At 33.0% G+C, this 13923-nt stretch overlaps 1 protein-coding gene across 3 annotated transcripts in view; it reads right to left on the reverse strand.

Moving 5' to 3' along the window:
• The window catches only part of Rpgrip1l (RPGRIP1 like), a 95997-nt gene that overhangs the window by 65907 nt on the left and 16167 nt on the right, over positions 1 to 13923 (reverse strand). For all 3 annotated transcript variants that reach the window (XM_069992307.1, XM_069992305.1, XM_069992306.1), the window contains exons 7-9: positions 8380 to 8485; positions 5899 to 6045; positions 4508 to 4581 (exon numbers count right to left, since the gene is read on the reverse strand). In XM_069992307.1, the coding sequence (XP_069848408.1) occupies positions 4508 to 4581; positions 5899 to 6045; positions 8380 to 8485 (327 nt within the window). The remainder of the gene's footprint in view (positions 1 to 4507; positions 4582 to 5898; positions 6046 to 8379; positions 8486 to 13923) is intronic.

The raw sequence follows: 13923 nt of genomic DNA on the forward strand, positions 1-13923 counted from the left end.
ACGAAGGACCCAGGGCTTAAAAAGTCATGTTTTTACGAAGCTCCCCAGGTGATAGCCAGGTTTTGGAAACACTGATCTTGATGTATTTCAGCAGAAAACCATTATCTGTGAAGCTCGATATGACTGAATAATCGTCAGCAGCTTTGACCCTTCTACTTATTTTAAACACAGTAAATGAGATGAAAATCTACCAAATCTGGTTTTCTACTGATGAAGTAAATGGAAAAGAGACATATTATTGAAAATTGCCTTTAATGTTGCTCCCAGCTACTCTTGAGGTTTTATTCCAAAAGAGATATCTGGAATAGCTTTAAAAAGAGCAATGCTGTGTATTCATTTCACATTTTGAAAATTTTTATTGCATTTACAATAATATGACATAGAAAATAAATGGAATTCTAGAAGCCCCTCTAAATATAACATCTATTTCTTCTATAAATGGTCTCATTTCAAATATGGAATTTCAAAAAATACTTGGATTTGATATATCAATATTTTAAGTTAATTTTATCAAATGTACAATTATCTTAAATGAACTCCAAATTAGAAAAAATATACTTTTAATACTAAATAAACCATTCCTTTACAAGCTTATTTAAAAACAACAAATATATTTTGTGTCTGGCCAAATTATATTCACCTAATGTATATATACATGCATGAATATCAGTATATGTATGTGTATACATACATGTATCTGTATGTATATGTCTTGTATTATTAAAAACATGCACTACCTCCAAAAAATTAACATAATGAAACAGGCACAACTATACATTATATCAGATGCCAAAAATGAGAAACAGTAGTGTTCCAATAGTATTAGTACCAGAAAAAAGATCACCAACAGCTAATCTGGCAGAAACATCAGAAGCTGTATGTGTTTAAATTAAGAACAATTTAGCAGCCTGGTTTTTCCAAACCCACAAAATACTAGTGTAAATCAGCATAAGTCAATCTGAATTTAGTCCACTGCTATCTTCCCTCTAAATTTAGGATTACATTCCACTGGAGTTTCATGAGGAATTCCTTTTGAATTTACTGTATTCCTCTATGCTTGGAGCCATCTGTGTAACTATAAATGGTGAGCCACATCTGGCTCCATTTTCTTTGTAAGGGCTGTACACATGATTAAATCTGCATATGAGAACAGTCTTGAAGAACTCTGTATTCATGAAAATGTTGTCAGATATTGCCAACAGTGACAACTAAGGGAGAATGATAGTCTTTGTACCTATTTTGCTGTCATATGATGTTACAAGAGTGAGAAAATGGCAGTGTGTCCTGGAAGGCCTGTGCTGTTGGTGTCTGTGGTCACTGCCATGCCAACTGGCATCTCTGGGCCTCAGCGTACTTTACACACACACACACACACACACACACACACACACACACACACACCCTTGATCAAAGACATGATAAGCTCAAAACATAATCTTGAAGATTCTTCTCCACTCTCAAGTCTTCTTTTTCCTAATGGAAAAATGTTCAAAGACATTGAAGCAAATTCTAAATCATCCATAAAGAAATCCATAGGTACTTTAGTCAGGAAGACTGCAGGAGAAAGGTGGTCTCTTTACAGAAAAAAAAAAGCACAAAAATCCACAGGTGGTCAGCAGTGCTCTTAAATTTCAAATATAAACTTGGTCTACTTAATTCTTAAAAGGGTTATTATAATCTTCAAAAACTAGATAAACATTGAAAAAAGTTATTTGTATATAGATCAAATTTATTAGTTACATATCTCCCAAGTTATAGTAACTTAAAAAAATGAAACACAGTTTTATCATATTATGGTATGAAGTCTCTTTCTGACCAAATAAGAGTAAATTGCAAAAAATTTATTCTGAACTTTCAAATTCAACATTTCTTAAACTTCTTATTTCTTGGCAGTTTATCAAAAATGCTTTAGTGTATTAGAAAAGGCTCATACCAAATATTAACATGAGGATTTTATCTTATCACACGATTCTCTAGTATATCATATGTCAAGTAATAAACACATTTAAAATTTCATTTGAGGAAGGAGGATGAGAATGCAATCTGCAAATCATATTTTTCCTCCTGAAAACTAGCCAATTTTGAATAACAAACAAATGCTCTTCTTAAAACATGCCACCAGAATGACTCCCAAGCAAGGAGTACATGTACTTTTTGACAAACATTAGCTGTTAGCAGTACTGAGTAATAGTGAAATGAAACAAAAGGGCTGTGAAATAATCTTAGAGATATGGTGCCTTTGTAGTTACTCCCACCATGCTTCTGAAAATATATATTTGTAAAAAATCAAATTAGTGAATTTGATAGTTCTGCTTAGTATTACATGTACTGTTGGGTTTTGTGCTTACATGCCATTCATTTTTTTTAACATTAACTGTTTTGACACTCATTACACACATTTACTTCCATTCACCTCATATAAATTCAAGTATAAACAACATACTGAAGTCTGTTTTTAGTGTGACAGAAAAAAATGTAGCTCAGGCATAAAACATTAAGCAAAAGCCTTCAAAGCTAGATTTACACTCTTAGATCATCTTCTAATATGGAAAGATAAAGTTTTATGGTGATTAAGTAAATATGAGAAAAATATGTCTTGTCAAAATTCCATTTATGTATTAGTCCCAGCTATGTCTGGTGCTTTTTATTTCAAGAAAGTCTGTTTAGTAAATTCTCAAATTGGGGAGAAGCAGAAAATTTAGAAGGGACAAAGACACTTATTTTGAAATTACAAGATGGTTAAGATAAATAGAAATCTATTTCTGAATGTATGGCAGTTCCCTTATTTCATGTATGTTTTCCTTTCACATGAACAATTTTCCAGCACAATTAAAAGACATAGCGAGGCACTGGGGAAAAAAATTCAAGCTTTAGAGTAAATAGGATTGGGTTTTACATTTTCTACTGGACTCTTAGCAGTGTTGTGTGACTCTATTCAAGTCTCCATTTTTTCTGCAGTCTCAATCCTTCATTTATAAAACACTAGAAAGTTATCTCTTCTGCCATCTAACAGGGTGCTATGTAATCTGTATGTAAACACATAATGACTAAATAATTGTTAGATACAAATACACATCTATATATTATTCTATTGAGATGGAAATATAAAACCCAAAGGAAAATGTTTAAGTAAAATTAATTTCGCTTAACATCATCTTATATGGTCATATGTACATCGGCTTTGACCTTCTCTGCTTGTTCTAGACATGTACTAGTCATTGTAAACAAGGGAAACCATGGACCATGTTTCTTTGGGCTTGCTTATTTCACTTAATATAATTTTTTCCATGTCTTTCCATTTCCTAACAAATGGGACAATGTCATTCTTTCTGATGGAGGCATACAATTCCATTATGTATATATACCACATTTTCTTGATCCATTCATCTACTGAGGTGGGGGGAGGGAGGAATTGGAGAGGTGGGGAAGGAAGGGATGGTAGGGGAAAACAAAGGAGGAGGTAACAATGCTTGATAGGAAATGTACTCATTACCCTACTCATGTAACTGTAACCCCCCTGTACAGTATTGTTAATATGTGTGTGTGTGTGTGTGTGTGTGTGTGTGTATATATATAATTACAGTTGATGAGGAAGGGACCAGAATAAACCTTAAAGCAAAATGACCTGGAAAGAGATCCAAGGCAAATCCCACATGAAAACTTTTGGCTAGTTCACCTTGTTGGAAGGCCCTAAGTATTATGTTAAATGGTATCCTTCTGGTGGTATCCCTTTTTACACTGAGCCACTGTACACAGTGAAAATTAATACTTAAACGGTATAAATGACACAATAATTGGAATAATGATTAATTTAACATTAACTCAGGTAATGTTTAAAAGTAACCAAAATAAAATCCACACTTATACTTCTTTAGGTAGGATAATTCTAAAGTGTAAATTTAATTACACTAAACAAATGTAATTAACGACACATGAAACAGACTAAATAACCAACATTGAAGTATCCTTTTAACATTTATCTTGGGCTAAGATAACTGTGCTTCTCTCCAACATAATTATTCTTGGGTAGTAAGATGGGGAGCCCAGTGGAGAGACCAAAAGAGGTTCAACTATTACTTCAGGCCTTTAAGAGTAAGAAATTTCTCTCAAAGTTATTTCATTCTGTTTTACCTTGTCTACAACCTGGATGTTTACAATGTCCACATTCCAAAGTGTTCTGAGGATTTTATTAAAGTGAATGCAGACTATTTAGTAGTGTCTGCTAGCCCATCATTTGTGTTCAATAAAGGACTGGTGGTTACTGTGACAAAACAGGATGGTTTTTGGAGCAGTAATAGATTACTGGTCATGTTAAAAAAGCTGACTGCCATTATCTTAACATTTATTTTTCATTTGTAAAGGACATATATATAATATATGTATATATATTTTGCTTGCTATCCTCTATCTTAATTTTTCAATCTATATTAGATATTTTAACAACAAATGCTTTGATAAAAAAGAGCTCAAATAAGAGAATGAAAGAACACATGGAATTGCAATTTACCTGTTATAAAGTTTATCATAGTTTTCCTGTAAAAGTTCCCGTTCCTTTTCTAAATCATTAATTCTATCCTGCAGCTAAAATGAAAATAAAATTACAAAGAGTTTCCATAGTATAGTGGTTTGCACTCTAAATTGTGAAGATAAAATTACAAGTTAGGTGATTATCATATAACAATACATAAGGGTAAAACAACTGAGAAGATGACATATTTCAGTGTTGACTTTCAAACTGCAGTTGTTAACTAGACCACTTACATTGTCTGTATTTAATTCAGCACTGATTTTCCCAAGTTGTTAAATAAACATGAAATTAATATTTCTGTTTTAATTTAGTAGAAACGTATGCACAGCTTTATAACAACATGTGCCAGGACTCAATAAAGAATGTGTTAAGAGCATGCTGTTAAGTCCTGGGAAACATAATATTTTTTATTTTCCACCATGATGAATTCCATCATTATATGCATTTGTATTAATTTTCAACTGACTCATAAAAATAAAGGGATTAACTTTTCTTGAACTTCATGGTTCACACAAACTGTGTCAATCACTACTAAATCTGAAGGTACAAGATCTCATGTCATGTGAAATTTACAAATCTACATAAATAAAATTATATGTTTTATCCCAGTGAGCAATATTTTCAGAAATATACTTGGAGTCTGTATTTTATGGCTAAAATACAGATTTTTATACTGTTCTTTATGACTAAAATACAGACTTTTACACTTCAACATTTAAGGTTTTATTCATAAGTATATTTTGTCATCATAACTTTTTCCCCTAGATAAGAGTACCCTAAAAATTCATCTCCAGTCTCAAAATTCTCTTTGGATGCTAGTAAGAGACAGTAAAAGCTTCTCCCTAGACAAAAGTAGAATGAAAGCAACTTATTTTACTTTTATTTTCCTTAGGAATGCAAGTTTAAAGATGGCAGAAAAAAAACTGGACTACCTGGAAGACAGGAGTAGCAACAAAAATAGAAAGGCAAAATTTCAAGAAACTTCTTAGGAAAAATAGCTCAGATAATTTCACAAACTTGCAGATATTACAGAACACAACTGTTTCTCAAAAACAGATATATTTCTATAATTTTGTTTTTGTGTGTGTCTCCAATGTCTAATAAGTGGTCGTGGGTGAGAAAGTTAAGTTCCATAGGTAATCTGGCATTAGATATTATGTTTTCATTTTATGCAAGGATCTTTAATCCTTTAGGTAAATAGTAGATCTCAGCACATTTCCAAATATGGTGGACACTGATTTGCCATTCATATGTTGTATTAAAAACTATGTTTTACTGTACTCAAACATTATATGTGTGGTTTAGAATTTTATAATTTCAAAGCAGTGAAGTTTTAATGTAACAAATGGCTATACTCTTTGGGAGCTTACCTCTTCTATTCGTCTTTCAGAAAATTTCATGGAATGTAATTGTTTCTCAAGACTGCAGCATTTCAAACGCTGTTCTTTGAGTTGCATATTTAGCTCATCTCCATTTGCCATCAATGCATCATGGCTGATTCTGAGAGTTCTTTGCTTCTAAAAGTAAAAGAGGAAAAACTGGAGCATTATTTTTGCATTATGCTTTGGAATAAATTACTATAGCTATCTATATGAATTTAGCCTTCTGCAATGTAAGTGTGCTACTTACTCAATACCCAACAACACTCAACCCAACAAGAGGAAAACAGTTATCTTATTCCAAAGTTACATAATGCAGCTTTCTTCTCATTTATTTGCTAATTTTGTCTTGTTGCTAGTGACCAATAAGTATATTGGTTTTAGCAATTACATTTTTTCTTTTTACTATGGTTATAGTGGTTTGGACATGTTATCTAAAAGTGCTGCAGCATGGTTCAGAAATGCTGATTACTGATGTACACTGATAGAATTTGCTATCTCATCCAGTAAACAAACTTTAATATTTAGCTTTTGCTATAATTAAGTGAAAAATTTCAATTCAGTAAAATAGTTATAAGCTCTTCTTAATCTTAAAAAATGGTCTATTTATGAAAATGCTTCAGACAATTTTATGTCCTTAACTGTCACATACTGTTTTTAAAAAAGAAATGTACTCTTTACTTGACTTATGAAATTGTAACCCATCTGTACATCCCCTTAACAATTAAAATAGAGACTTTCCACAGAGATCATCTGACCATAACATGCAACATCTTACTATACAATTAGTCACTTAAGTTCTACCAAAAGTTTTCCTATGTTATTTAAAGGAAATGGAAATGAACTATGCTAACTGGTGGGCAGGGATGGGAGGAGGAAAATAAGGGAAAGCAAAGGAAGGAGTGACATTGTTCAATAAAAGTAATGTACTCATAAACTGACTTATGAAATGATAACCCCTTAAAACACAAATATGGCTAAGATTGGGGGAGAGGGAATATGGCTCAAATGGTAGAGCACTTGCCTAGCAAGTGAGAGACTTCCCCACTACAGTAAATCAATTAATCCCTTCCTCCCCAAAATAATACAGGTGCACATGCACGCGGGCGCGCTCACACACACACACACACACACACACACACACGCACACACACGCACACGCACACACACACACACACACACACAGCCAACCCCCCAACTAATACACACATGCATGGATGACACCCACACACAAACTAATAACACTAACAATAATGGTAAGACAATGACAACTCCAAAAAAACATGGCTATTCAGCCACATTAAGTATAACATTATCTTTGGCAAGTTTCCTATAGGCTTCTCACTTCATTGAGACTCTTGGATTAAACTGACACAGTGATTTATGTATATTATAGTAGATACTGTTATTGTTGGTATTTACACAAATACCTGGAGTAACTACTGAAGTCAAAACACTGATAAGAGAATTTAAAATATTCTTTAACTCCTTTCTTAATTTTTCATTTTAGAAACTGTTTTCAACTACCTGTGTTTTTAATTTTCTCTTATTTAACTGCAGATCATGCTATCATTCCCACTTGCTGCACTCTACTCATAGAGACTAACACATTTATATGAAGGGTAGTTATTTAAGGAAGTTCTTCCTGCATGATGGAAATACTACATAGAATATGGCTGAAAAATACTGAACTTTAAAATTCAATAGTGAACTTAGGCTTCAGTTGACCCTTTGCTTTATAGCAATTTACTGCCTTTCCTGCTCCAGTACTTCAAAGAAAGTAATGCTTAGTATAAATTCTGCACATCTGGAATATTTTGTAGTTCATTAATTCCAGAGCCCATGCTAATTATTCGATGCCAATAAATAGTAGGCCTCTGATGACACATTTCTGTGGGGCCACAGTCATCTGAAAAACAACTATGGGGTTAAAGAATCCCTAAGTATTGTCAAACTGAATTTAGTTTTAAAATAAAGACACTGACAGCTGACATCGTTGATACTCAAATATCTTCTGATAATGGTGGTGACCAGAATAACCAAACTAAACCATAACAAAGCCCACATCAAAGAATGATTTTAAAAATATGATTACTGACCTATTCACCATTCAGGTTTATATTTGATATTTAATAAATGCACATAGCTGAAGAAAATACAAATCCAGTGAAATTTTCAGTGACATGAGCCCATAATAAACTCAGGGAAAAGGGTTAAGAATAAATTTTAATGAATGAGATACTTTATGACACACATGTTTATAAGATGATGGTGCTTTACACAAAAATATCTCATCAGTTAATTCTTAATTAAGTTACAAATAATATGTGAATAGAAATTACACAATTGAGAATAAATGAGCAGTCTTAAAATTATTCTTTAGTGTTGTACTTTTTAAGAAAAATTACAACTTTACACTATTTTTGAATCCTTTTCATCTATATACTATAATGAAATTAATTACCACAGTACCTCTTGAAGCTGAATAAATTTTCCTTCCATTACTGAAAGAGCATTGCTTTTCTCTCCTAGTTGTTTGTGAAGCTTAATCATTTCTACATTGTCCCGAATATTTGACCTTCAAAGTTGCATTTAAGAAATAGACATAAAAAAATTCAAGTTAAAAGAAAAAAAAAAACCTATGGTAGCATCACAACTTGTCAATTAATGTTACTTGCAAAATATTTATACACTTGCTTCTCAGTCACTAAGGTTTTCAGATTATTATAAATGTAAGACATTTATTATTTAAAAACCAACCAATAATCATTCTTAAACTTGTATAAACAGGTTGTATGTGAGCAGAACCACCTAATCTGATAGTATTATTTCTACAGCAAATAATAGTATGGATTTAAAGTCATTGTAGAATAACCTGAATGATGGCATGAAAAGACATCAGTTTTTAGCATAGCAATGATTCACCACTACACTTGACATTTATTTGGAGGACAAGCATGAATGCTACTTTTCCCTAAAAGAAAATACGCAATATAGCCATTTATCTCCCTACCATTCCCTTGAAGCAAAATGGTATCATAAGATTACCATTTATTGGAGTTTCCTCTTGGAGTTTAAACTTTTCAAAATATTTCCAAAAAAAGTGACTTAGCATTTTATAGTAATAATGCCCAAAGCTGGCATTCAAATATGTTGCAGATGTGCCTTTAGCTGTAAGAGATTATTTGATGTCCACAGGGTATATAGAAATCCTATATGCTGCAATACTATTTTCTATTTTTCCTACTGAGATTAAAGCACATGTAGAATTTAACAGGAAGATCTTGTTAAAGGTTAATCATAGATCTAAATGAATACCTGTTTTCAAAAGGCACTTATTTTCTCGACAAAAAAAATGTCTTTAATGGTTTACATTCAGATACATTTTTAGAGCTGTAAAGCTTGATTTTTAAGAGTTCATTCATTTCAAGAAAAATAAATGCAAACATTAAAATTCAGAAAATTATTTTGGTATTTAAAATTAGGTTTTTACTTCCAAAACTTATCTCATGTACACATATTGGAAAAATTGTCACAATGCCCTACTGGAACCAGCAAATGGACTACAAAGCTTACACATCTGTAAACCAGCTGAGGACTTGAAATACTTACTTTTCCTCTTTGATATTTGAAAGTTCATTGTATTTTGGCATTGGACAGTTAGTTGTCCTCATAGAGAAGATAAACAAGTCCAAGAACTTGGATTTTGCCCAGGGTGCAGTCTTAACACAATGTTAAAATAATTATGTGTCTAAAACATGTTATCTAGCAGTTCTGAACACACATACGACAATAAACTCATTGTTCTTTCCCTCAGTATATTTATGAATAAATGTAATATGAAGAGAAAAATGTATTTTAAATAAAATATATTTACATTGTTTTCATCCTAAATATAGAAAATGTTTGAAGCCAAAATATAACTTATTGTGTTCTTTAGAATTACTGTGTCCACTCAATAATGAGTGACACTTATGCAAAGAGAGAATGTGATTCAAATAATTTAAAATATTTTGTCATATCTGTTTTTTCTTTTCTTTTTTCAGTACTAGGGGTTCAGTGGTAGGCAATGTTTCTGTGTTTTCAAACACAGTATTTGCTTGGTATTTTCAGGGAAAATCGAATATATTTTTAAAGCAACTATAGCTTAGTGTTAGTAACAAGCAAATCCTATAATTCAGCCATAGAGAGAAATAGGTTTTACGTGTGAATTTTCTTTCAAAGGCGAAGGAAAGTAAGATTTCAGTGGCTTAATTGTGGATGCTTTTCGAACATTTTCCTTAACCCTCTGAAGCTTCCATTTTTTGTAATAATGACAAAATTAAATTAATAATGCCCAACAGTAGACACAAATATAACATAAACAGTATTTAGAAAGTAGCAATAATTATATGGTACCTTAAATAAAAAGTCAATTTTCCAGAGTATACTTATTTTGAGACAAAGTGAAACCTAAAATTATTTTTCAGTATTACTTTGATGGACATTTCACATGATAGTTACTGCATGTTATTTGAGAAAAGATGAGAAGATAAGGATAATTTACAGAGCTAAAAGTAATGGTCAGAGATATAAAGTCAAAGTCAGCAATGTGGTAATTGTAATATGGTTTATAAGAAGGTATAATAAGATCACTTCACACTTGATAATGAACTCTTAATTTTCACAAAGATCAAATTTGGTAATCGAATAAGGATGAAGGATAGAAAAGAAAGAGGTAGGGGGCTGGGAAGGTGGCTCAGTGGTAGAGTGTTTGCCTTGCATGCCTGAGGCCCTGGGTTTGATTCCTCAGCACCACATAAGCAAAAAGAAAAAAGCCGGAAGTGGCACTGTGGCTCAAGTGGTAGAGCGCTAGCCTTGAGCTGAAGAGCTGAGGGACAGCGCCCAGGCCCAGAGTTCAGGCCCCACGACTGGACCCAAAAAAAAAAAAAAAAAGAAAAGAAAGAGGTAAGTCACAAAAAGATAACGAAGAGTGTGAGAAAGATATCAGAAGCAATAGGGAGTTATAGGTGTTGCTGAGTAGACAGTCCTGGGCCCTGATGTCCATGGAGGCAGGCCTTAGGTTGGTCTCTTTTGAAGAAGAGATGTAAAGCTAATTTTGTTAGCAATATTTTAATTGACTTCCATAACACATTTAATTCTGCCCTCTTCTACATACTATGATGGAACACCCAATCTTTAAGATACTGACAATCTAAAAGAAAGAGCACTGCATGATAAAACATTCCAATGAGCTCTGACAGTCATGCACCAATATGTGCTATATTACACATGGTGAAGTAATTTGCAAACAGATATTAAGCATACTAATTGTTTTGTAAAAATTCTTAAGTTTTTTATCAAGGATTTTGGACAAAATCATAAGTGATTAAGTTGGAAAATGCACTTTTCTGTGCTCTCTTTTTACAGACATGATTTAAAATTATCACGGAGTCTTCTAAAAACTATGAGAAGGACTGTTGGCCCATCTCTAGATTAAAAACAAACTAAAATAAATTAGATTTCATGTTGAAAAAAGTAATCCAGCTCAAAAACCTGTGTGCCAAGTTTCTCTCATATAATTTGAAACAGTCAAGCAATAAACTCTGAAAAAGAATTTCTAATGGAAGCCTTGAAAACACTTGACTCCAGTTTTGCTACTGGGTGCCATAATAAATCCAGAAACTTAAAACCCTAGATACATGAAGGCAAAACTTTCAGTGGAGCTCTGTATAGTCTAATATGAAAGCTTAAGAAGCAAAAATCACTGCTCAGCTGAAAGTTTCATATATTTCATTCCCTAGTCACTCTAAGTTCCCTCCCCAAGCCCCAACAACATTTCAATCTTTATTAGAACAAGGATTACAAAAGCTAAAAGAAGTCTCTTGATTTTTTGAGACTAGTGTGTCATAATATTTATCATCATTTAGGGTTTTTTTTTCCTTGCTAGTACTGGTATTTGAACTGAGGTTTTTGCAATGGCCAGCAACCAGCTAAATATTTAATACTTATCTGTATCACAGAAGCTAGGTCTTGAGACTCTGGGAAATGTTTGGTCAAATTCTTAAAAGATATAATGGACAGAATCTTAGTAAGTAATAGTTTTAGGGTCACTAAATAAGGGTTGGGCTGAAAACAACCTAAAGAAGAAAATGAGTTGTTAACAGAGTAGAAAACTACTCACCCGTGTCAATTTATTCATTTCACAGTTCAGGTAGCTGAGGCTTAGAGAAGTAAAGAAGTTGGTCAGGGTCCTTAAGTGATGGAGACAACATCTGAATCTACTTTTAAGAGCTAAATCTTCCCATTCTTTTTAACTTGCTTTTGTCTTTTAAGATGTTCCTTAGTTTTAACTTTCCCTCCAGTGTCATTATATGCTAATATACTAGTTACTATTAAATGATAATTTTTGTGGTTTATATAAAATGTTGGTAAAAAAATTTAAAGCTACTATCTCAAAAAATGCTATTTAGGACATTGAGACAGGAGTTTCTTAAAAAAATATACTAATAATGAAAACACAAGGGTACAACAGCTGTCACAGAGCAATTTTCTAAGCTATTCAAAACAACAGTGAAACTTTGGTGAATATATTTTTAAAGAAATGCCAGATCATCCCCCTGGATAATAAAGCTTGCATAGTTATCCCTGGCCCAATTATCACTTTCATCAGAAAACCAGATGTGCTCTCTAAATTATGAGGCTGGGCAATCAGCAAGTCCAAATGGAGGGGCATCTGCAAACAACTCTCAATGGGCTAGAAAAGAGGGGGACTTACTCTAGAATAAAGGAAACTTAAAAGACATGACAAATTGCCGGGCACTGGTAACCCTAGCTACTCAGGAGGCTAAGATCTGAGGATCATGATTCAAAAGCCAGCCTGGGGAAGGAAAGTCCATGATACTCTTATCTCCAATAAACCACCAGAAAATTGGAAGTGGTGCTGTGGCTCAAGTGGTAGAGTGCTAGCCTTGAGCTGAAGAACTCAGGCCCAGAATTCAACCCTCACCACTGACCAAAAAAAAAAAAAAAGAAGAAGAAAGACATGACAAATGAGACACATGACCTTCAATTGGAGCCCAAATCAAAGAAAACAGAGTAAGACAAGGCCTATTTACTAAAAAAGAACAGTTATAAAAACAATTTGGATATAGAGCATGTATGAGACAATGCTACTATGTTGTTCATTATTAAATGTTTTGAACAGCTGTTATGTAGGAGGTGTCTTAGTTTCTTGAAGACACAAGGGTATAAGGGGTGAGGTAATATGTGTAACTAATTCTCAAGTGGGAGAAAGGGAAGAAAAGATGGGAAAGAAGAAAGGAGGAGGGAAGAATGATGAAGGCAAAGAGAAGAGAGAAAAAAGAAGAGAAGAGGGGAATAAAAGAGAGAAGAGGAGGGGGAGAAAGGGTTTGTGTACAGCTTACAGAATGAAGAAAAATGCTGTTGTGCCATATACAGATATGCCAAAAGATGAACAGTATGTGAGTACTCACCATACTAGTCTTTCTACATTTTTGTGTGTTCACTATTTTTCAAAATGAAAAAAACAGAGGAGAACATGGAGTATTAGGAAGTAATCCTGTCTGTGCAGAGGGGACAGAGGGAGCTCCTAAGGGCAAGCTGTTTCTTATAATGCATAGCTACAAAAGCCCCTTGGTTTTAAGGTTTGATAGTCCACTGTCTGCCAAAGTAGAGGCAAAGTCAGTGTCTGAAATATATATGGGTTTAATTTCCTCCCCTGGAACAATAAGACACATGATTTTTAATTAGGAAGGTAAACACTCTATTTTTTTAAATTATAAACTAATTACACATTGCTAAGAGTATAAATATTTTTGGAGTTGAAAAAGTCAATAAAAGGTAAAATCATTCTGATTTTAACATTCATATACATGTGTTCACTGGTTACTGCTTTGCACTTAATTTAAGACAGCCTTTTTAATAAGCAGAAAATGTGCATTTTTATATTGTTTAAATTTTAATATGAATTTTTGTTCAAAACAACAGACATTCAGGCTACTTGTAAATGATACA

The sequence above is a fragment of the Dipodomys merriami genome, unplaced genomic scaffold (assembly GCF_024711535.1).
Source record: "Dipodomys merriami isolate MVZ:Mamm:240054 unplaced genomic scaffold, mDipMer1.0.p SCAF_41, whole genome shotgun sequence".
NCBI classification, from domain to species: Eukaryota; Metazoa; Chordata; class Mammalia; order Rodentia; family Heteromyidae; genus Dipodomys; species Dipodomys merriami.